At 39.7% G+C, this 25,975-nt stretch overlaps 1 protein-coding gene across 3 annotated transcripts in view; it reads right to left on the bottom strand.

Annotated features, from left to right (window-relative positions):
- Positions 1-303: 303 nt before the first annotated feature.
- LOC132095021 (neuropilin-2-like) overlaps positions 304-25,975 on the bottom strand; it is a 76,047-nt gene continuing 50,375 nt past the window's right edge. The window contains exons 9-17 of one of the 3 annotated variants that reach the window (XM_059499738.1): positions 25,312-25,661; positions 23,749-23,893; positions 13,951-14,028; positions 12,853-12,996; positions 10,471-10,736; positions 10,267-10,363; positions 8,717-8,749; positions 3,196-3,255; positions 304-2,246 (exon numbers count right to left, since the gene is read on the bottom strand). In XM_059499738.1, the coding sequence (XP_059355721.1) occupies positions 1,942-2,246; positions 3,196-3,255; positions 8,717-8,749; positions 10,267-10,363; positions 10,471-10,736; positions 12,853-12,996; positions 13,951-14,028; positions 23,749-23,893; positions 25,312-25,661 (1,478 nt within the window). In that variant the 3' untranslated portion in view covers positions 304-1,941. The other 2 variants (XM_059499739.1, XM_059499740.1) reach the window with 2 other exon arrangements.

Below are 25,975 nucleotides of genomic sequence, written 5' to 3'. Positions count from 1 at the left end.
CCTCGTCTGTCTCCCTTCAACACAGCTGCAAAGCAAGGTCAGACGCTGAATTAGGACTGAAAAGTGATTTCAATGGATTGTCTGAGATGAGCTCAACTTAAATGGGACTGAAATAGACTTGAAATTTACCCCACCAATGTTTGAGATTTTCCTACAGGATCGATGTGCAGTGGAACTCACTAAAGTAAAGAGGGTAGAGCATGTACACAAATAGACAAATAGACAGATGGAGGGATAGATGGGTAAATATATGGATAGACAGATAGATAGACTTCTATGAAAAAAAAATCACACCAGTCAAGGATCGTTAATCATACTTTATTAAATAATAATAATAACAATAAAAAAGAAAAAAAAAAATTCTGTACAAAGTCTACAAACAACAATTTTTGAATGTTCTGACCAGTGCCGGGATCTCCATGTCTTTTGGTGTTGGCCTCCTGTCCCAGACAGACGAGGTAATACTATCACAGCTCTGCAGCAAAGCCAAAACAGGCCAGAGCTCCAAGGCACTTGGAAAAGAGTCAACGGAGTCTGATAAAAACCGAGCTGAATACATAAAATCTCTCCCTCTTCATCGCTCTCTCCCCAACAACCAAACAATCCGTGTCTCCAGCTACTTTCCACACTCCCTAATAAGATGAGCCCCTCCACCCCCTTCGCTTACCCAGAAGTCAACAGAACTCCCAGTGTCGCTCTGGGGAGTGATTAGAGGCCAGCCTGAGGTACAATAAAGAAATTTACACACACTTTCCCCATGCATGTACTTGTTCTATCCCTCTCTTCACCTCGAGGTGAAACATTCTGTGAAATTCTCACCCTTCTCTCAGGCTTGCACCAAACCTGGTCTTGTTAGCCTTCATTTTCAGCAGCCCAAAATAAACCATGGAGTAAACAGAGAGATGAAATGAAAGAAAGCAAGTGTAAGGCCCGACCCCTCGAGGCCCCAGTGGCTTCGAACCCAAGGACCGGTGTTTCAAAATGGCTCTCCTCCAAAACAGTTTGCTTAAGGCTCGATTGTTTGTACATGAAAGTGGCTTGGGGATTTTCCAGCTCCTTCACCAAAGTCGCTCTGCCAGCTTGAGTCTTTGTTACTTCAAGAATAGGGTAAAGAGAAAAGGAGAGAAGCGAAGATGCTCTCTCTCTCTTTCCACTCTCTTAACACTTTTTAGCTCAGTGGCTCTGAATCCTTAGCAATCCATAGGTTGCGATACATTAGATTGAATTGTCAGCACAGAGTCTTCAACGCTATGCTTAGAAATCAAACAGTCAAAGCAAAAAAAATAAACAATAAAAGGAAAAGAGAAAAAATAGACACAAAAGACAATCCTAATACTTCAATCTAAAAGGATGTTTCTTAATGTAATACAGCGTGTTTTCTTTCTCGCTGTCTAATGGCCACAACAAAAACAATATGCTACAAACAGACTGAAGTATAAAGCATTCATAAGAGGCATTGACACTTCAAAACGGTTGTGAAAAGTGGCAAAAGACAGGATGGCATGGGAACTTAAGCGAGTCAGCGAAGAGACACGAGTCTAAACTAAAGCAAATGTCCACAATATTTTAGGCCACAGCGTTCAGACAATGGAGGCCGAGATTTCACAAGCAATCTGTCTTCAAGTCCTAGTGCCTCTCCCTCTCTTCTATCCTCAATTAAGCATTATTAGATTGTATTTTTCTTTACAAATCTATAGCAATATACATTTCTTTAAAGTTCTTTTTCTTTTTTGAGGGGTGGAAAGTCATTAGGTCGATATGTGTTGATCACGATTCACTCCCACTGAGCTGTCCACAGGAAGCCTCTATGCTCCCAGTGATCCTTCAACAATCCCGGTCAGAGATCAGCCCTATATTAGCGGCGTGAGGTCCATTCACAGTTTTGGATCAGGCCGGCACCAGTTCACAAGCGGAGCGAGTGCCTCTCCTGATCGTCTGCCATCAGGCCTCGGAACAGCAGCGCTGCTGGTTGATCTTAACTTTGTGCTTGATACCGTCGTACAGTTCGAAGTTGTAGTTCTCCAACGTGGTGGTGCTGCGGGACGACAGGCCGTTGTAGGAGCACGTGCAGTAGAGCAGGAGCCCGGCGCAAACCGCTCCCAACAGAACGCCCAGGGAACTCATAACGATGATGGTGACCAGGATGGGATCAAGGGTGTACAGCCAGGCATTGTCTTTCTCTGAGATCCGTGTCACTGGAGGGTCTCGTGAGGGGCTGGGTGTGGTCCAGGCAGGGAACGGGAACCCTGCAAACAGAAGACAAAACAGAAGATTTTATATTGTACACTAAAAAATGTTTTTCAGTTATTGAATTAATGAATGCAGGCACCCTGAAAAACAAGTTGCCCTGAAAACAAGACTTAATGTCTTACAGAAGTTTTGCTTTTCAAGTATAAAATACTGATAAATAGTCTTGTTTCAAAAGTGGGAACAATTGATGCATTAGTAGTCTTGCAATTAGTTTTCTCTTTTCAGTCACCTGCTGTTGTAGCAAAGCAATAGCTTTCTAAAAATTTTGAAGTAAATCTGGCTGAGTGTGTTTTATTCTTGCATATGTGACCCTGGACCACAAAAGCAGTCAGAAGTACCCTTGGATATTTGTAGCAATTGCCATTGTATGGTTCAAAATGATAAATTTTTGTTTTATGCCAAAAATTATTAGGATATTAAGTAAAGATCATGTTCCATGAAGATATTTTGTAAATTTCCTACCATGAATATATCAAAACATGTAATCTTTGATTAGTAATATGAATTGCTAAGAACTTCATTTGGGCAACTTTAAAGGCAATTTTCTCAATATTTTGATTGGACCCTCAGATTCCAGATTTTCAGATAGCTGTATCTCGGCCAAATATTGTCATACATCATTGGAAAGCTTATTTATTAATCTTTCAGATGATGTATAAATCTCAGTTTAAGTTTAAAAAAATATACCCTCTATGAGTGGTTTTGTGGTCCATATGTCAAGCTATCTGAATAATATTACATTCTGTTATGGCACAGACATCTGAAGGTAACTCTATTGCCTGAGTAATGAAATTTGTTACTGGCCAAATAATGAAGAGACTGTGCATTTATAATGCATTGGCTAGGCATTAAGGGCTGCATTTGTATACTTGCTGTTTCAGACACCCTTTGTATTTATTATTAAAATACACCAGTCTGCACTTAAAGGTTGATGAATTGATTTACCTTGACCAATGCGCCCTCTGCCACTGAGCTTATTTCCAAGATCTTCGGGTCTTCGCTCTGCTTGGAAGACAAAAACAACCCAAATGAAACACTCAATGTCAAAATGCATAAACAAAAAACTCTTTTGGAATATTCAAACTAAAGAACATTATTTTTACATGAGCCATTACAACGAACATTACAAAGTGTGAGGACAAAATGACCAACATAAACAGCAAAGACCATACACTGATGATCACACAGACTTGGTTACAAACAGCTGTAGCTAGGGAGGCGCAGTGTCTGCTATAGATCATCAAATACCCGTAAAAAAAGAGCACAAACCACTTTAGTTGCAGTTTGTAGAAAAATATCACTTTATTGTAACATTCCATACAACATTTCCAAGACCACGAAATTCAACAAGCTAAAATATACCTCATACTGTATGTATTTAAACAGGCTGAAATGCTGTCGTAGAGAGAAAAGAAAAAGCTTAATAGATGGCAGGGTCAAAGCCCGACATTCACAAGGGACAAAAAATGTGCACACAACCACAAACCCATCAAAACCTGTATGCAAATTAAGCATAATGTCGACAATGAACATCAAAAAGCCATGTTCAGTAAACATGATTAAATGCTTCACAGACAACCTTTTTTAATAAAATCCAAAATTCTCTAGATGGAATATTTTACTTTTTTTATGCAAACATATACAGTTTACAACCTGGAGTATTTTTTGCACATTAAAATTCAGTTTCTCCAGACAGACACTAGATGTCTACCACCTTTTCCTGTCTCTGTCTCTGAAGAGGGGCGAGAGCATATGCTGTTTTGTGCAGGTCCTATCTGAGACAGACTTTTGGCATCATATGAGGCCCCTCTGAGTGCTTTTGCTCATTAATATCTTTTGAGAGACAGCAAAAGGAAAAGACTCCCAGCAAGAATGCTTACAACAGGCTTAATAAAATGTTATCTGGTCCATTACCTAATTAGAAATATTCAAAGGAAGTCTCAGCCACAGTAGATTTGAAAACATATTATGATCAGCTGACATGCCATTTTTAAGCAACTCAGATAGCAAAGAGAAAAACTGAGATTGAAATTAATTGAAATTAATTAATACATCCAGACTAAAATAAAAACAAAATACGGAATCACAACTGTTTATAGAGTTAAAAGATTGATATAAATTCATATATTAACCACACAGGCATATGAACCAGGACTCTTCTTGCTCAAGACAAGGGAAAATGTATTTCAAATGCTATAATTCCTCAAGACGAGACAAGACAGACAAATTTGGCATTGGCCTTGATACAAATTCAACTGGGGGGCACAGAAACTCATTGAAATGTGTTGCATATCGCTAATTCTGCCTTAAACAAGCAAGAGATTGCACAATATGGCCGTGCAACAGAGACCACATGACTCAAAATCTGAGCTGAATTGATGTCTAGCATTAAAAGCTGCTGTGTGTCCATCTCCCCAGAATAACTCTACTGTATAGAGGATTAGGTGGGAAAAGAGGAGACAATACTCTACAATGGGCCTGCCAGGTCAGGTGGTCTCTCTTGCTGTCTCCGGGGATCTTTCATGTGCTTTTGTGTTTAAAACAAACCCCTTCAGACCCTGGATTTTGCAGAGGAGGTCTATATTTAGAGCAGGCTTTTCTTTGATCTCGCCTTCCATCTACACACACATTCTTTTGTGAAGAGCAGATAAACTGGCGAAGAAGGGCCAGCCCGTCCATGATGGGGGATTATTTTCACCTATTGCCAGATGGAGGACATAACAAGATATCAGGATTTACTTTCTCCTTTCATCCCAGTTGCTTTAGATGAAGCCAAAATCTGACGTGCCCGCCTGACAGATTTCAGCTTTCAGTAATGGATGAAGCCTCAGAGTCTTTATGTGTAAAGAGGAAAATGTTTTGTTGGGGGAATTTCCACCCTAAGCTCTGATGGCGCCTATTTTTTGTGTTTGTTTAGTACAGAGGAGAACACTGAACACTATGTACTTGGACAGAACATTGCAGACCATAGAATGGTTTTCTTTTTAGAGGTATACCGCTACGTTTCAAGTGGCACATGAAAGAGATAAAGCAAATACTCGCACCAGGACACAGGGAAAATTATTTTGAAGTGCATTCTAAAACTTTCTCCTGCGTATATAATATGCATTTGATACATTAAAAGATGAAAAAAATCTGTAACAAGATTGTCATATGCAAATAATGCTAATAACAGAAAATGCTAATTATGTTTTTCCCTGTCTGCTAACTTGACTGATAAATTGCCAAAAAGCTCCCCAAAAATTACAGATAAGAGGTTGGTTAGTAATTCAGTAAGACATCAGCAGGTGTACTGAGTGACACTATAGAAGGTGGGCTTGGAAATGGGCTCCAACATACATGCTAACGTGCCAACTCGTTCCCTGAAGCAAAATCAGCTAGCGAAGCGCTCTTGCACTGTCTGACATTTGGCAGATTTACAAAGCTCTCCGCTTCTGCTCTTTTACAAGACTATGTGTAATCAAAATCTCAGGGGAAACAACACACAAACACACCGCTTTAGCATTAGCTATAAAAATAAAGTCAGTGCATCAGTTAGCTGAATATGCACTTCGGTTCATCTCGGCTGAGTATGAATACGAAAGTATTAAATAATAAATGAGAACAGTGATCGGCTTGAACTAACCCAATGCCACTGAAGCATCTTAAGGCCAATGTTGTGTCAGTCAGTCGGCCAATCAGAGGAATAGGCTGGCTAAGGCGGGGTCATGTGACCTTTGCATATAGGCAAAAAAACATACCGTATTTCTTCAGACGTACTGTAAGTGCCAAAGCCCCAGTGACTTTCAGAAAAGAAGAGTTTATATATAGATATAGACACATATTGACAGATACTCAAAATGAACTCTTGGAAAACAAACAGCCTTCAAAATGCTTTTAAGAAGCTTCATTCAGTAGTCAAAGGAGACCAAACAGATCACTGGAACAGAGTGAATCTATTGCTCTACTCAAGCTCTTAGAGAAAGATAAAAGGACCAGTCCTCATAATGTAAGCAATTTGTAGAGGTACCAGGAGTTTAAAAATTCAGTACAATACGTGGTACCTAACCCTTCCACACACATCCTATGAAGAGACAAGGATTCTCTAGCAAGAACATGTGTCCCAGAGTATTCGATGTTCATGCTTTTGTCTCTTTGAAACTTCTTGTCAAACTCTTCAAGCCTCAAGTGTTCCTATGTGCACATGAGATGCGGCACACATGCAAGGAAAAGTTTTCCTTTTTGCTGTCGCTGTTCGCAGATTCTCCTTAGAGTTTGGCAATGCTGCCGAGTTCTCTTGACTGTACAATAGGACTGGACTGGTCATGAACAGGAGATTAGAGCTTTTCACAGTAAGGTTCCCATCCATACAGAGAGAGAGAGAGAGACAGAAGGGGAAAGGGGGTCCCTGCCAGTAAGGATATTGGCTGGATGTCATTTCGGCTCAGCAGATCTCCTCCTTCCCAGCACTGGAGTGCCACAAAAGAGTCACAGAAAACTTGATAACTCTGGTGCTTAGGTGTCCACATATTCTTCACCTCATCCTCGACCTTAAAGGACACAACCTAGATGTCCTGTGGGAGGAAGCGGTTCATTGGTGTTGTCTCAACACTGGGAGCAGGGCTTTTGCTTCTCTAATCTAATTGTTAGCATCGGCTCCATCCCAGGTCCGGAGAGACCACCGGGGGCGCTGCCGCCTGTGTACTGTCCTGTGTACGTGCTCTGGTAGGACACCGAGTGTTGGCTCTTCTTGGCCGCCATGTGGTAGCGATGGCAACACAGCACCATGACCAACGTGATGCAGCCAAGGAGGAAAATGGCGCCACCTCCAGCTATTATGTAATACCAGTAGGTGGGCATGGGCTGCAGGGACACTGTCGTGTCAACAGTGGGGTCGCTCCAGCCAGGTAAGGCTCCCCCTGGTGGAGAGACACAGAAGAGTTGGCTTGGGGTAGAGAGGCATGCAGACTGCATAGCTTCAAGCCATCTTGAATTGTACGTGAATGATTTTGCTCTGATTTGGTGCTGCATACAAACAAAACAAACACAGACACGCAAATGCACATGCACGTCGCCTTTCCACAGCTCCTTTATGGGCACTCAATAACTGTAGGGACAGACTTTTGTCCTTCTAAATCACATTAAGAGTGCAGAAATGTTTTATGGGTTGTGAATGGATTGTGGTATCTGTGGTAATTTCATATGCAACCAAATTCAAAGGCCATAAAAACATATAGCGTCATAAGACACCGGCTGATGTCAGCACCTTCTCTCTTTTGTAATGCAGTATATTGGTGAGCGTGTGTTTGAGTGTGTGAGTGTGTGTTCGGTAGTTTTTCCATCTGGGTGAAGGTTCTGTTTTCTTGCATGCATGGATCTATGCCAGCTTCATCTGCCTCAAGCCAAAGTCTTCCATGAACCCAACCCAGCAGTGCATGAAAACTGCTCACCCATCACACACACAAACCTCCACCAATCACTCTTTTTATTCCCTCCACTACACCTTTTTCCTGTCTATGCATAAACGTGCATGTAATCTAGGAATTCTGACTGCTATGGGAAAATGAATCTACTTACACTGGGAATCATTTCCATTTCAATTAAAAGAAAGGGTGGTAGTTACTAAAGGAATACGTTATTAGTGGGCTTGTGGGCTCCACAATCATTTAAAATGGAGTGTATGAGGATTATTCCACTGCAGCTGAATCATACAGCTGTTGGGGAATAAACATTATGATATCCATAGCAGCACAGCAGCTGGGTTTTAAAATTGTTAGCATAATGACTTCAAGAATTTATTTATTTATTGGTAAGTTTAAAATTTGATGGAGAACACAATGTCACCCCAGAGGAACGATGAGAGTTAAATAGTTTTAAAAGAGTTCTCAGTGAAGTATCAACCTTGTCTCAGAAGTTCCTTAAAATTCGATAGGAAAAAACAGACAGGTGATGTCTATTTTTTTATTTTATATTCTGACCTGTAAAGCACCTTGAATTGCAATTTACTGTAGTTATTCAAGATGCAATAAAAAAATATTATTATTATAGAATTAGGTGAGAAACCATATTGAAATCTCAAGGGGTGATGCCAACTGAATCTACGGTCACATTTGATGATGTTTAGGCATGACACCGAGACCATATAACACAGCATGTGATGTGGGGCTACAGATGCATGCTGGGATACAGCCCATGCTCCAAATATCCATATGACAATAATGATAGTGAGGACAGTAAACATGAAAGCAATGATTTGACATAAAGGCACCAACGTCACTAAAATGCACACATAAACACACAAACTGCACCGGCGCTAAATCACACTTCATTTAAACTTTGTTGTGGGACTGGAAACAGAATTTACAGAATCCCTTTGTGCTGCTGGTGTGAAGCTCAACAAAAGCCCTTCAGGTGAAGCAAGCTGCTAGGCAACAAGCAGGAAGCACAAACATTGGCACAGGAAATGACAATATGCCAGAAAACTCACCAGTCATTTCAGGGGGGAATGCAGCGAAGGGTTCTGAAATGAGAGGGTAAAAAAAAGAATGATTAGTTAAAGAACTGGCACAAATGAAATATATTCACATAAATAACAACGGTGCAGATGGAATTCTGACACATGTGACTGAGTATGATTAATATCATATGAATAAATTACTTTGAATAATTCTGAGGTGCTGTAAGCGATGTTAACCATTTCACTAACTCTCCAAAATCCTACTTTACAACTTTCTAAATATATCCTGATATCTCAAGAAACCTATTTGAGTGATGTCTATCATGTAGGAACATTTCCTGCATGATATTAATTACAACCTCCTTGACTACATATGTAAATTTTTTAAACACAACACTTTAGCTCATCATAGATTTTTTTGTGTAGTAGAGGGTTCTGAAATGACAAACACAGGTTAAGGAGAAACATAAAAAAAATGAAGGGAAGAAAATGGGATTAGGCTGTGTTTCATTTTGGCAAACTATGCTGTGCACACACACACACACACTCAGAATGCCAGTTCAGAATGTCTGGAATGCATTCGCTTCAAAAAGGAACTCTGCAGAGAGACAGGGGACAGATTTGGCAGCGACGCAGGGCTGGCGCATACACATCGAACAGCTTTAATTAATAAGAGCAATCCCAAAGCTGGGGGCTTGTGGCGGAAGTGTGTACATGAGCAACTGAATGAAAGTGTGTATGACAGCTCACATCAATTTTGATTTATAACTAATCCTGTTTTTGCTGATCATAGTTTAAATATAATAAGTCACAAGTTCTCAGAGGGAACAGCAATGTTTTGCTCAGTAAATAACCTTCACAGCATTGTTAGTGACTGGTCGTGTAGCGAAGAGCTTTGTTCGACATTAATGTCTGTTTGTGAAAAGCTACACTGTCGAGAGCAGGCCTGTCTGGTTATTCCCTGGCATGGCTCTGGAAAGCTCTGTTTACAAATAAGAAAGAAAAAGGAAAAGAAACTAATGAAACATAGATTGGGATCAGAGCCCACAGGGTGAGTGTGGCCTAGTTTTCAGCTTTTTGCGTGAGCCGAGCACTTGAAAAACACTTTCTGTGTGATTATTCTTTTCTTGGACTTGAATGGCAAGGATAGGGTGGGCATGGAAAGCAGAATGGATCGTTTTAAGACATTCAGGGAAAGAAAAAAAAAAATTGTCTGCCAATACTGGGTAAATTTAGAAAAATAAATTTTTTTTTCCACCTTAAAATCTATAAATATCTTTTACCTGCCAAAAAAAATTATAATTTCAATATTTTTAACAAAAAAAAAAATATTTAAACATATAAATAAAAGTACATATCCATCTTATGTTTTTTTTTTCAGATTTATAATATACATATATATTTAGTGGCTTGTTGTAAAGGCTGTTTTTTACTTGTCAGCGGCTGTTTTTTACTCATGTTTTACTTGTATTTGGTGCTTGGCAGGTGTTGATTTTGGTCCCTGGTGACCAATATGGTGGATGACTGTTGAAAGAGAGAAAGACAGCGAGACAAAGAAAGACACAGATGTTGATACTTACGTGTACACTGCTCAAGCTCGATGCTGGAGCTCATATGGATGTTGTCGACCCAGATGTGTCCTTGACTGCCACGCTCAAAGAAACCCTCGATGACAACCTTACAAATTAAAAAGAAAAGAAAGAGAATTAAACACTATATTCAGATCAGCAGTGTTACTGCTGTCAGTTCATCTTGTATTTCTATCGATATATAAACTGTCACACCTGATATTCTTTAGGGGACTGAGGCAGGATGGTGCGGCCTTCCCTCCACATGGGCCCCTGATCTCCTTTCAGTGCCCAGAGCAGCGTCTCCTCCTGGTCATCGTCCCGGAGCAGCACACGGAGGCTGTCCTGCCCTTCACCCTGCAGCTGGTAGTAGAAGAGCAGACAGACGGGACGGCGCTCAGGTCCCACAGACGGGCTCATTAATCGCGCACGCTGGGGCTCTGACTTAGGACTCGACTCCACATACAGGAAATTTCCAAAATCTGTAAAGAGAAAGTGACAAGTGATGAAATTAAGCATCTTTAGTTGGTCCTGGAACAACATTGCTGTTAAAGAAACATGTTTCTAACTCTCCAACCCTATCCAGGATGTGGATCCAGGAACATGCCCTACTTAGTGAATCACTGTGAGATAATTTTTAATACTCCCTTTTTCTGTTTCTTTCTCACTGTTACACAGCATTGAAAATTCTGTGTGGTTTTATGTTTGCAAAATGATAAAAAATTGATCTGGTTTTGTTTTTTAGTGGAAGTAGAAAATCAGCTTCGACATAAAAGCACATCCCCTCTGTGTTCAGATGAAAGAGTCTTTAGACCACAATCTCTGTCATATCCCAATGTAGACATCTCAGTACAGCGGAAGGAAAATGAATGGGAGAAGAGAGGAAGAGAGGAAGAGCGGAAAGCGATGATCAGAGAGGAGGCTGGGAAACACTTTGTGAGTGATCGGACTGGACAGCATGGCACCAAAAATTATCATCATTACCCACGCTGCCTCAGCTATAATATGGAAGCTCCCACCTTCCACTGATGCACAGTCATTTCTTTCCGTTCGCCCTACTTTGACACATTTCTCATCCCAAATTTATTGAAAATACAGCACTGAAATTTATAGATCAGATTAGGCTGTCGCTGGTCCTCCTGTATGAGATGCCTAAATAGATTATGCATTTAATTAATGCAAAATAACTCCCTCTGTTTGATCTTGGGTATAGTACATATAAAAAAAATAATTACCCTTTTACAGAGAAAGTTCACTATAGCTCGGAGACTGTTTAGCTTAGGTTGATGTGCCAGTGAAGTAACCCGAGGGCAGGAAAAGGTACTTCTGGGATTATTGTTTTTAAATGGAACCTTATACACATAGAGTTAATTAGGCTGACTGTGTATTAACCCTTTCTGGGTTTCTGTTTCCTGGTTAAAACACTGGGGTATGAACACTCTGGAGTGCTGTTCCAGGAGCCATAGGATCTACACAGCTTACGGTGATGTTTTATTGGAGTGAGCTGTGCTATAAAGTGAATGAGTTGAGCAGCTTTTGTCCAGGGATGCTGGGAAGTGAAGCCAGAAACGTACCCCACAAGTATGCATTTAAAAAATCTATGCCTCGAATTTGTAACTTACAATTGTGACTTTTAATCTTGCAATTGTGATTTTAGATCTCACAATGTGACTTTATACAAACCTTAACCCTTTGACCTGAAGGACTTTTACTGCTGTACTAAAGCACTACTTCCAGCAATGTTTGGAATGCATTGTGTACTTGTGTTATGAATTGGATTCAGACACATTTCAGACCCCAACAACATGTGAAATCGATCTTGAGTACCTAGAAGTTTTTTTTGCATTAAGGGATCTACACAGTTTGTTTGGAGAAGGTGAGGAATGTGAAGTGACACCCCTGGTGTAAAAGAGGGAAGAAACACAAGAGAAGGTCTCAAGCTTGGGGCTGCTCTTAGTTTGGGAATGGTTTAAACAGGAGATGATTCTTTCCTTTTGACTCCTGGGTCTCTCTTTAAACCCTGACATGTGGAAAACAGCAAAGATTGTTTTAACAGCCTCACAAGGAAGAGTGCTCCAAGAAAGCATGGGGGACAAGGAGAACTGTACATTTGTGTTTGTGCTCAGAATTAGTAAACCACTCTCAATTTTTTTAAGCAGGGTTGATAAAGGTCAGATAAGCTCAAAGATATGAAGAGAGGAACGAACTCCCAGAGGAGGAACAAGGATGGAATGAGAGAGTGACAGATACTATTCCCAGATTTCAACTATCACATTAATTACACACCAGTAATGAGATTGATGGATGGAATATGAAAGGTGAGCGCTTGTGCTTTTGTATATGTGCTAGTAAAGAGGACAAGGGTAAAGGAAGGTCTTTTGTGCAGTGCGGTCACCATACAGCACTAAACTTTTTTTCCTGTTCCTGTTTTTTGTTCCTGTTTATTTCCTCAATTATTCTTATTAAACAAGCACCCTTGTCTTCTCAATGTTCCCAGTGCTATCCCAAAATCCCCAGTGTTTATGTTTGAAGAGATTAGTGTAAAGATTTGTTAGTTTGTTTTAGGCTATCCAATATCTTTTATTAAGATGGACTTACTGTCAGATCCCATTGTCAGGTCCAGGCTAGGACTAGAGGAACTATACAGAGACCACTTCAGATCGGACATGGGGTCATGGGTCCATCCACACATACTGTGCTCAAAGTCACACAGACCACCCAGAGACGAGAGAGTGGTGGGAGCTGGGGAGAGAGAGAACGAGAAAGAGAGAGCAAACAAGATTATAGTCATTTTCTATGACCTCAGACCCTGCTGTAGGCTCTCCCATAACACACACATACTGTATGTGCCTTGTGAAATCTACAGACATTTGTCTAACTGCACAACTGACTATACTGCTGTAAAACTATCTTGATGTAAAGCCTATATAGTCATATTATAAAAGTATTTTGTACTTTTTATATATAACATATAATATGTATTTTATATATTATATATGTAGCGATTTGTCTAATTTTCCATACACAGATTCCTGCTCCTCGCTGCATCTGTACAGATTCGTATCTCACTGTATGTGGCAGATTGCAGTTTGAGAGTATGTGACAGATTCCAGTTTCACCAGTTTCAAGTTTACAGTCTCACTGTATTTGAAAGATTGTTATTTCAGTCAATATGCACAGATTCTTGTCTCGCGGTACAGTATATGCACTGACTGATGCTGCTGGTGCTGTGTTAACATGCAGACACCGTCAGACTCCAGCACAGCCTCGTCTACATGGAGTGCTGTGCTTCAGCATTTAGCAGGCCTTCGTCAGCCATCCATCCAAAGGCATGCTGCTATGCTAGTTAGCATAATGTTAGCATTCATGCTGTGAGCCTCTACCCATCAACACATAAGTGTGTACAAAGGAGGGGCGACAATCTGTTATTAGAGCTCTGGGAAAAGCAAGGCTGCAATTACATTGCAGACTACTGTAAATAAAAGTGTATGTGTGCATGTGTGATATACTGAAATGCTTGCTTATTTAACACAAAGAAAGACATGCTCTACTTGATATTCTCATTTCATGTCAGTGAGGTTCTGAGTATTCATAATACACATAGATAAGATTGAATTTATTGATTTCCGCTCTGTAATGGGATCTGATCTCATTCAGTACAGTAAAATATTCCGGTAAGGTGCTCTGTTTGATTACCTGGTGTCCTGTGGGCAGTACTTGTCCCCTCGTGAGGCGGGAGGGTAGGCATTGCAGTGTCAGGAATGGTGGTAGATTCTAAAAGAAAGTTAAAAAAACAGCACATATTAGAAATGAAACACTTACTGTGGACTGGAAAAACATATGAGGCACTCTAAAAAAGATCCTTGTACCAGTTCGGATATTTATGCAAGTCTTCCCAACAAACACACAGGCAAACACTCCTCAGATATGAAATGACAGAATAATCACACACAGGCATGCATGCACACCAGCATCTGTCCTCCAAAAAGTGGCCACAACCACCAGACAACACGTCAAACAGACTGAGACAATAAAAAATGTGCAATGCACCACATGCACACATTGTGCGTTTACAGTAAGAAATATTACAAAACCACAACTTGAGAAAAATGATGAGCATCTGAGAACTATTTACTGTGAAATGCTTTAATTGAGAGAAAGTATATTCTGTAAAATAAATGGTCCATCAGCACTGCCATTACACCTCAGACCACTGCTGTTACTGTACCAGTTACCCACAATGACTTTAAATGTGAAACCACTGTTACCACAGCTATTTTCCATGAGTCACAAAACATTTAAAGAGGTTTCCTCCACTGACACTCTCTATCGCTGACTTTCGTTTTCATACAACAACAAAGTTCACTCCTTTAGCCTTATTTCTCTTCTTTCTCTCCACATCTCCACAATTAATGTTGTGTTTTAGCCAAAACAACACAAGCCAGACGGCAACAAAAACTTCAGTGTCTGCGATTGCAAAAGTGGTCTTGTGTGGTTTCTGCAGTGATAATTTGTTATGACAGAAAATGTTAAATCAGCCGTTGCATCTCTCTTCGTTCCCCGCGGGGGATCGAGCGAATGAAGATTTAGAGACAACGAGGCGTAAATGAGTAATGATTGTCAGCTCTTAAAGTCATTAATGTCATTACTCTTAACAATTCCATGCTTAATTGGCAAATACGTGAGTGGCGTAACACTAATCATGTAGACACTTTAGCACAACATGAAAAGGAGAGGCCTACTGTAATATTAATATGTTATTAATTTCTATAAGCGTGTGTGTACATGAAAGGGATGCACCAGCTGGCTGCTTCTGACATTAAACTCTATTAATTTTCTGCCCTTTACAAATGCAATTAACCTCCCAGCAAGTCCTGGATATCTAAGAACTGAGAGCTCTCTCTCTCTCTCTCTCTCACACACTCACCTAACACACCTTTCATTCTTTAGTCTCACATCCGTTAAATCAATGAGACAATCCTGTCCTGCCTAATGTACACCACAGTTCAAATGTTTGGGATTAGTAAGACTCACCAAGACTGCATTTATTTTATTAGAAATACAGTAAATAAGTTTATATTTTAGATATAATATTGCAATTTAAAATAACTGTTTTCTATTTTAATTTATTTTAAAATATAATTTATTTCTGTGATGCAAAGCTGAACTTTCAGCATCAGGCTTCAGTGTCACATGATCCTTCAAAAATCATTCTTATATGCTGCTCAAGAAACATTTCTTGTTATTGTTTTTGCTTTTGTCTTGTTATTGCTACTTATTGTTTTTGCAGAACCCATGATGTTTTCAGGATCCTTTGATAAATATAACGTTTAAAAGAACAGCATTTGAAATAGAAATCTTTGTAGCATTATATCCCTTTACTGTCATTTTTGATCATTTAAATGGATTCTTGTTAAATAAAAGCATTTACATTTATGTATTTAGCAGATACTTTTATTCAAACTGACTTATAGTGCATTCAGGCTATAGATTTATTTTCAGTATGTGTGTTCCCTGGGAATTGATCCCACTACCTTTTGCGCTGCTAACGCAATGCTCTACCACTGAGCCACAGGAATATAAAAGTAGAAATTTATAAAAAAAAAAAAAAAAAAACATATTAATAATGACCATTTGAACAGTAATGCAAGCTCCACTTGTTAACAGGATGAGCCAAGTATCACAGTATCAGAGGCTGATTAAACAGCTGTTTTCATTTTCTTGTCAATTAGGATGATCTTTAACCATTTTCAATATTATTTACGAAAACTTTAAGATGAACACATGATAATTCTCTTCAAATGACACTCATTTCTATTCACTCTATGTGAAATATTTCTCCTGCTGCCTAAAGCTCAAGCAATGGATCAGAGCAAGACATGGCAATAGATTTCCAATATGCTCCAAAGCTCTATTGACGCAACCAATTGATCTGGATCCCAGAACTCTCTGGGCGTCGCCTGAGATTTCCTTCACAGCCTGATAACACATTAAGGCCATGAAATGTTTCCAAGTCTCAAAGGCCAATCAGCTATATACAAGTAAGGTCTAGTTTTGGGGTCACGCCTCCTCACCCTGAAAGATTACCTTGTTTTTAACCTCTGGATTCAGGGCACAGAACAGAGTCAGCCCTGGTTCCTCTCTCATGGGCCCCGCTGAGCCTCAGCAATCTCTGACTCAGCGTTTTCATAGCAAGACGGAAAAAATTTTCAATTATGTAGAAAGCCTTGGAGTAAATCTTTGCCCCTGGCAGGCAGACCTGATGTACTTCAGGAACCTGACTGAGATCTTGAGCAGACACTGCATTACAAGGGAAAACATAGACTGATGTGCGTTTGGGAGATTGTGTGGAGTAATAAATAGAGAACAGGAGTCAGATCGGATCAGGAACAGCAAAAGAGATCATCAAAAGCTGATGTGAGTGTACTTTAAACAATGTGTTCAAGTCACAACACATTAAATGAAATAGTAAACACACACACACACACACACACACACACACACACACACACACACATGCACGCACACACATACTTAAACCCTGATGTTTATTCATATAAAATCTAATTAAACATTTTCAACTTTTGGCCTCCAGAATTAAAAAACAAAGCCGTTTTCAAACTAATTAAAGCTTTTGTCTCTGTGTCTTTTGAACACAGAAATTAACAGAAGGTTTATCGTGTTATCTCTGAGCTAGTATATTCCCCAAATACAAACGCACAGACACACACTGAGTTCAGACAGGCCTGTTTGCTTGGCCTCTGATAAGGACTTTCCTCACGAGCTCAGTTAAACCAACAAATCATCTCCAGGTGATGGATATCAAATATGCTTCACATGCATAGAAATATTCAGGCTCAGAGTGTTCATATTCTCATCAGATGTCCTCAGAGAGACCTGCTTCAAAAACAACAGTGGCGATTTATAAAACCAATCTTCGACTGGCTCGATGGAGAGTGAATACAAACATTTAAAATGTAAGACAATACAGTTACAAAATGAAGAAGGATCATCTTCAAAACAGTTTTTAAAGTTATACACTGCACCTAACCCTGGCTAAAACGCTATGGTGGGTTGTTTAGCGCCAGATATCCAATCATAAACCTTCTGAATGCTTGTCTATATTGTCTATTTCATGTGTATTCCTATGAACTCATTTAGATTTTTATGATTGTATTCATATGAATTCGTTTCGATTAGTACAAAAAACAAAAAAAACAACATAGGTATAATGGTCCACCCCTAAACATAACCATCAATGGGGTGTAAGCAGACGAAACAGACATGTATTATATAAGGAAAAGCTGGGAAGACGTGCTGTATGGAAAAAGAGGAGGGGAGGAGTGGAGATCAACCTAAATATTTATTTAAATATTTACACTGGGAGGATATGAAGAATGACATATGGGCTTTGTGGGTAAATGCCTGTGTGCAAACATGGGTTGTGTAGAGGGACTACACTAAATAGAAACATGTGGTTGATAACTTCAAAGAGCCAATTCAACTAGACAAGAGAAGCTGCTGTCCTTCAGCTCACATGCATCCATCCCGATAGAGAGATAGCAGTGAAAGATGGTGGTGTTGTGGCTGTTCCCATGATGGACAGCCACAGGCTCCGCCCAACAGAGGTGGGTAGAGTACCCAAAAACTGTACTCAAGTAAAAGTAAAAGTACTTATAGAAATATTTACTCAAGTAAAAGTAAAAGTACTAGTCTGAATAGTTACTTGAGTAAGAGTAAAAAAGTATCGGATAAAAAATCTACTCAAGTAGTTAGTTAGTACTTTGGGTCATATATACTGAGCCTATTTTTATTTAGATATATAGATCAAATGTATGTGTGTGTGTGATGTATGTATATATATATATATATATATATATATATATATATATATATATATATATATATATATATCATCAGCCTTTACTCCAGTCTTCAATGTCACATAATCCTTCAGAAATCATTCCAATATGTTGATTTACTATCAATGATGCTCTTTTTATCTTTCTATTTATCAAATAATCCTAAACAAAATGTCACAGGTTCCAAAAAAATATTAAGCAGCAAAACGGTTTCCAGCACTGGTAATAAATCAATATATTAGATTTATATTTTGAAGGATCATAACTCTGAAAACTGGAGTAACAGCTGATGAACATTCGGATTTGCATCACGAAATAAATTATATGTAGTATGTAAAAGTATGTATTATATATATATAAATAACCTCTGACACAAAGAAGAGTGAAAACTCCTAACATAACCGCTAAGTTACTGAACATCTGAACATAACGAACCAAATGCACATTGACGGATCTTCTTTCATCTGTTCTGCAAAATGTAAACAAATGTATATTTCTGCAAGCGTAAATATTGAGGAAATATCATTTATTAATTGTGTCTAGGCATAGGGGGGTCGTCATGTGACACACAGCAGCCACAGCATATTGGCAAATTATTATTAAGCATTATTATGATTTATTTATTATTATTATTATTATTTTCATTTTCATTAGAAACATTCCCAGAAGCATGAACTATATAATGAAATATCTGAATTCTCACTTTTCATAAATTGTTAATAATTATAATATGCAATGGTCAAAGTAGCCTAATTATGTAATTTATTATAAAAACCTGTCTGTTTACTTAAGTAATATAGGGGTCATGCCATAACATATTTTTAATACGAATTGAGAGAATTCGCCAGAAAGAGGTCTCCAGTCAATGAGCGAGTGAAGGAAGCACCGGCATTTCAGCGATGACTCATCGGAACACCTCTGATTGGCCAATGCTTTAATAAGCTCAACAGAATCTTGTGTGATTGGTTATAATGTGCACTGCTGTAAAAACGCGTCTGTCTCTGGCTCACCGCCAGCCAGCGAACGCAGATCTGATTTTAGCAGCTGATGATATGACTCGCTGAACGTACTCGCACCGGTGTGATTGTATCAAATATAGAAAATATTAATCGGCTATTTTTTGTCTTTTGGAAGCTGCATTCAACTTGGTTCCCCTCTGTTATAAGTTACACGTACAACAAACTAATGTCACAGTGGTATCGTGTATTGTAATCGAGTGTAGCCCAAGTTATACCTGCTAAACGGTAGACAGCGCACGTGGTGTTTATCCAATACAGATCTTCATCGCAAGCAAATAATAGCCTTTGCAGATTTGCTTTCAATTCAGTGCAGATTAAGCCACGTCTTCAACGCTCTTTCTGTTCTTAAACGTTACAACTCTGAGTGAACCGATTCAAACGCTCAGCGCGCGCGGCAGGGAACTGATCGAATCATTCAAACTGATTCATGAACCAATTCAATGGTTAGCCAACTGGTTTGAACAAGACTTTGAACAGAAGTGACTCAAAAGAATGAATCATTCGCGAATGAACATCGCTCATTGCCCAGAGAAAAGTAGATGGCGCGTTTGGATCAAACTGAAGCATTTATAACATTTATTGCATTAAGATAAAGTAAGAGGAGCGTGGCCCACAGTAACGAAGTAAAAGTACAGATTTTTCCCCAAAAAATTACTCAAGTAAGAGTAAAAGTACCCATCTTTAAATATACTCCAAAAAGTATTAGTTACCCAAAAAATGTACTCAAGTAAATGTAACGAAGTAAATGTAACTCGTTACTACCCACCTCTGCCGCCCACACATCTGAGAGTGATCAGTGAGCACTGCACATGCTGATATCTATTTCTTTCTCTTTCAGGTGTGTGGTATCCTTGTTCACCCATGGATTTATGTTATGGTCATGGTTGTTTAAGTTAGTACCATGTGTGGGGAATAGGTCAGAGCAGAACTGAGACTCAAAACTCAAGTGCTTTTAAGCCAAGTCAGCTCACTCATTGACCATCTTGGCCCTTGCCAGGTATTTTATGTCTAAGTAACAGGCATAAAATACAGCTCTTACATACTTGAATAGTAAAGTCTGTCCGGATTTTCAAACCATATTTTAAATCTTCAATAAAATCACGACAATGGCATCATAAATTTTGATTTATTAGCTCAATTCATACTGAAACAGCTATTTTCCTGGCTGGTTCAAGTAAAAAATAAAAAAAAACTGAAAGACAGGACTTCAATTTTTATAGGTGCTGTAATTAGCGTTATGATTTCTTCCATTATATTTGTATGAGTGGTCCATCTTTACCTTATAGGAACTTTAGGTAACAGACTTTAACTCACTACTTCTCTACATCATTCCTTCAACTGATTAAACTGCAGTAACCCTGTGCTCGTGAATCTCAGAAACTCGCCTTAGCCTGAGCTGGGCAGTCTCAAGGGTGGCATGCTATGGTAAAAATGTATCTCTGCAGCTCCTGCAATTTTGAGACATGTTGCACCCAGCAGAGGTCACTGTCCTCACTCTTTTTACCCCTCTCTCACTCTCTGTTCACCCAGAGACAGGAACCTCTGGCTTGATGTGAGTCCAGTAATGAATAATAGAGAAGGGTGCCTGATTGAAATATCTAAAGTCCCTCTGTGTGCCTTTCACGCTCTTGCACTCACAAGGTCTGTCTGCCACGCCTCTGTTTATTTATTCATCAATTCATTATTTCTCTCCTCGTGTCCCTCACTCTAAATTTCCTTCCTTCGGGAGAGTGATGGGATTTTGGGACAAAATCAGAGCTTAGCCACAGCTTAGAATAACAGCAGGAATACAGGACCTTAGTTTATGTGTATTTGTGCAGTATATAGGAGCATACTATGTCCTATATACTACTAGCATAGGTATACTATATTTAATAATATATGATTTCAGTTTGACAAGTGTAACGCACAGTTAAATGACATGGAGTACATCCTGCTTATAATAATAATAATAACCAAATAAATGGACATTAAATATTGATTTGAGTCTATTTTTTTGCATGTAAGAAGAAAGAGACTATTATGATTCGAGAGAAATTGTTTGCTTGGGGACAATGGTCACTTTTACAGTCATACGGTTATTATACAGTACCACTCAGAATCCAGAGATATTCCAGAGATAATAACTTGTATTAACCTCTCTTTATGTGAAATTAAATGTCTGTTTGTGTGTGTCCGGGCAGTATACAACTATGAACGCAGTTGCAGATATGTGTGATTGGCGTAAACATCTCTGTGCAGGGGAGTGAGACTGATGTAGCCCTGTGAATATTTAACGTCTCTCTCTCTATGAATCCCCACGGCCCCTCAAAATCAGAACAACAACAGCCCCGGCCCCTGCGTCACTCACCCTTGCACCCCAGCTGCAAACAACCACAATTTACCAAAGTACAGTATGCTTTAGAAAACCGAATTAGGACAATCTCATTCAAACAAGGTCTTCAACGTAGGTCTGTATGTTTTTTGTTGTTAAATGGCTCCTTTGAGGACTGGTACCATTGGATGTGCATAACAGATGGTAGGAATTTAAACAGCCATAATTTTATGTGAATGGGTGGAAACAGAAAGTACAAAGGAAAAATACACACGGTTCAAAGTCACATGTAAGCGTATATAACTGCTGTAGCTGGAGGCATTGTGTTCATTTTGTATTAAAATTGATAATTCTGACTGTAAAATCTGCATTGAGAGAGGATGGTGCCAATAGCAAACGAATACACACCTGTGGATGTACATAATTTGCCATATATTTTGATTGCATATATTGTTACATGCATTAGCCTTCATGAATTTATCGATTATTATTAATCTGTTTTGTCATGCCCAAAGCCATAGTATAAAAAAAAAGAAACCCTTGTTCACTTATCCTCACACCATAACTGCAAACAACCACAATTCACAAAAGTAAAAACAAAATAAAACAAACTCTGTCACTCACTCTCAAAACAAAACAAAACAAAACAAAACAAAACAAAACAAAACAAAACAAAACTGCAAACAACCACAATTCACAAAAGTAAAAACAAAATAAAACAAACTCTGTCACTCACCCTCACACCATTTCAGCAAAGAACCACAATTTACAAAAGTAAAAACTAAACATAAACCAAAAACAAAACAAATTAATTAAAAAAAAAAAAAAACATAAAACAAAACACTCGAACCATGCCTCACTCGCACTCACACCACAGCTGCAACCAACCACAATTTACAAAAGTAGAGTTTGCTTCAGAGAGCCGAATTAGAACGATCTCACTCAAACCTCAGGCCTGTATGTTTTTTGTTGTCAAACGGCTCCTTTGAGGACCGGTACTGTTAGTGATCACTGTGGATGTGCCTAACAGATGGTAGGAAATGAAACGGCCATAATTTTGTGCGTACGGGCAGAAACAAAGAAAGTATGAAAGAAAAACACATACAATTTAAAGCCACATGCAAGTATGTATAACACACAAGTGTGTTTGTGTATCTCGGGATCTGTATGTGATTAGATTTACTGTGGAGATTAGGAACTGGGGCTGTAGTTTCAGCATTGAGTGGGGTAGATTGAGCCCCCTGTGTCTTGAACATCTGGTGCGCAGTTGTACGCTGTGGAGCCTCACCGCACTGTCATCGAATTCCCTCACGCAAACATAACCGTGTGTACACAAACACAATCGACCGTCAGTTCATTTTTCGTCACTCATTAACTCACTGGCTTTGATCCCTCCCTTATTTCTTTCATCTGCTTTGATTATACTCTTTCTCACTCTTGATCTTTTGCTCTCAATCATTTATGGCCCACAGGCTCCGTAAACCTGTGCCAGTATCGCACCAAGCTCCATCAATGACACATGAATCTTTCATCCCAGATTTCATCTTCTGCCTGCAAAGTGCCACCAACTAACCCTGAGCAAGCACCGGCTCTCTGTCCGACTTTTCATCATGCCTTCCTCCTCCTGCAGTCCTGCCATGCTAATAAACCTGGGCACTGAGCCCTGAGGCTACCCCTGGCCTCCACCCACATTGTCTTTTCTAGCAGTTCCTCTAATGCTCCTTCGCCCCTGGCGCTCTTGCAGACACAGAGCCATGAAGACAGCCCATCGATTACTGCCCCTCGGCCTGCCACTTTATAAAGCCCAGGCCAGGTCCAGAGGGAGCAGCCGTATGTCCTTTTGGCTGATCGTCATGCTGTGACAGGTAAAAGATTTAAGAGGAGGGGATATGAAGGACATCGGGGACAGAGAGCAAAGATGGAAGTAACAGAGAGGCTGTGGGACTGCTCCACTTCTTTCTAGTGCTATAGCTGGGGGTGTCATGTTTATTTTTAATTAAAATTGATAATCTGTATGCTATGAGCCTCATTGAACTTGCTGCCAGTAGTCAACGAATACACACATCTGTGACTGCCCATGATTTGCATTATATATTAATATGAAGTTGCTACAGGCAATTTAAACAGCCTACAGCTAGGCTAATGAACTTTTATTACTCAGCGGATTAATTGTTTATCGTAATCATTATAAATCTACTTTGTGCCATGCCTAAAGTCACAGAGTAAAAATATGTGAAAATGTTAAAAAATTAAAAACAAAACAAAAAACTAAATAAAAGGAAACACACACAGGTCTTACCTGGCAAGTCACAACCCAGTATCTCCAGTCTCATTCCGATGCCGGCGGGAGACCACCTCTCTGGATACACTCGGATAAACTGGGCCACAATCTCGTCAAAGCGACGGATCTCTGGGGTGTCGTAGTGTGTGTTACCCTCAAAAATCTGGAGGAGCAGAATCACAAAAGCACTTTAGCCCAGCTGTGTGATTGAGGGAAGAAAGCTACTGCATATTCTCTGTATTTCAGAGTCTCTGATGCAGCTTGGCAGCTCAGGTTTTAATTAACACAACTGTGGATGATTTCACTGGAATGTTATCAAAGCTTGCAGTATAATTGAATTCTGCTCTCAGAGTGGAAGATTGTGAATCTAGAAGTGAAATGCTGAGTCGCTGAGATGAGCAGGAAAGAATTAAATGAGTCTGCTAATAATCTGATTCTGGTGAACTATTCATTACTGTAGCCCTTTCAACGACCCACGATATTTAAATTTGCATGATTAACTAATTAACCTCATTCAACTCCAGTATTCTTACGTTCAGTACTTTGCTAGCAAAAACATTAAATATTATGCTTTAGATGGTTAGGCTGGGTTTTTACTGGTTCAAGGTGGTCTAATTGGCTTTACTGGCTTTTTACAAAAGATCAAGACCAGGCCAAAAGCAGGTTTACCTAGATAATCAATTAGATCAACCTGAAACAGACTGAAGCAGCTAGAATCTAAGTACAGCCAATTACCACTTTTAACTCTTTAATTTTCAACTCATTAGGGGACTTTAGCCTGGTAATACAGAACTCTGCTACTTTGCTTTGCTTCGTGACAAGCGTTTACTTTCTTGTGGGGAGGGGGGCGCTTGTCTGAAGTTTAAAATCATTGGTTACCCGTAAACCAATTACATAATGTTTGGTTATGACGTGTGTTATGCGCCGGCTCAGCCGCCTCAAACTTCCACTGTAAACACAGGAATGCTGCGAAAACAAAACCATCGAGTGAGTTTAGCCTCCTCACTAACCTGATCCTCCATAAGCAACCATGGGGGACACAATCACAATTATCGCCTTGCCGGACTTTGGCCTTCCCAGTTTATTGCTGACAACCGTTAACAGTTGATAAATTAAACTTTTCCCAAAACCTGTCGCGAGTAGGTCCACAATAGCACCTCTCTTCAAAATGTGAAACAAACACTCTTCTTGTTCGGGCTTCAGTAGGCAAATGCCGGGAATATTCTCCACAACAGAGCGAATTGCAATCATCGATCGTTTTCGATTTCCCTAACCTAAACTACAATCCTAAATCGGGCGCTTAGTGTCTACGTCACGGCTCTCAGTCTGTCCTCTGTTCGTTGATTGGCCGGCTGTTTTGGAGCCGGAGGAAAACTGGGAGATGGTTTGCTATCTTAGACTGAGTACAGAAGCGAACTGAAATTGAGCGGAAGTACGAAGTCTGACGTAGTCAGGCTAAGGAGACCTTGGTTTGGAAGCAGAAAAATAAAATAAAATAATTTTGTCTTTAAATTAAAAACTTTGTTTTGATTGTTGTGTTTTTTTCCTAGCAGCATTAAATAAGTCCTGCATCGTTCTCACCTTTGGAAGATTGGTTTTGGGGTCGATAATGTAGCTCCAGTCTTTTCCGTTCAAACTATGGGAAAGTTTATACTTCCGCACGAAGGCCCGGTTCTCAGTGCTGGTACTGCCATCCACCCCACGTGCTCCTTGCGTAATGATGCCCCGTATAGTTTTAGGGACTCCTAGGTCCACCTGCAGCCATTCTTCACCAGCCACGGGCTGCGTGGGACTGGGGAACCACCCTGAGCGGCTGGCCACTAGCCGGGCTGCACCTGTTGCCCCGTGGATGTCCCTCATGGAGGAGGCAGAGATCTGTGAGTCTGGCAGGAGACCAGAGAGCATTCCCTGCATCTCGGAGCATGGAGCATCTGAGAGGAGGATGGACAAGCAGATGAGTTATGGTGAGGCAAAGAGGAATTGACATTTTAAGGCTGGAGAGATCAATGTTTCATGTTGTTATGTCATGAGAGAGGCCTTAGGAGTAAATAATAAATAAACAGAGCATGTGTGGATCTGTTTTTATGTGTACATCCCCCCCGGAGTGGGTGTTTGTGTGTAGGATTTATTACAGGAAGAATTTTGTGTTCCAGTTTTTCTAGGCTCACCTCTACAGAGTTGAAAGCAAACCCACTCAGCCCAAAACAGCCATTCTCTGGCTCAGCCGGCACAAATACAAAAGGTA

Source organism: Carassius carassius, chromosome 19 (assembly GCF_963082965.1).
Source record: "Carassius carassius chromosome 19, fCarCar2.1, whole genome shotgun sequence".
Lineage (NCBI taxonomy): Eukaryota > Metazoa > Chordata > Actinopteri > Cypriniformes > Cyprinidae > Carassius > Carassius carassius.
Note: the sequence above shows the minus strand (reverse complement) of the source record. Positions and strands in the feature narration are given on the sequence as shown.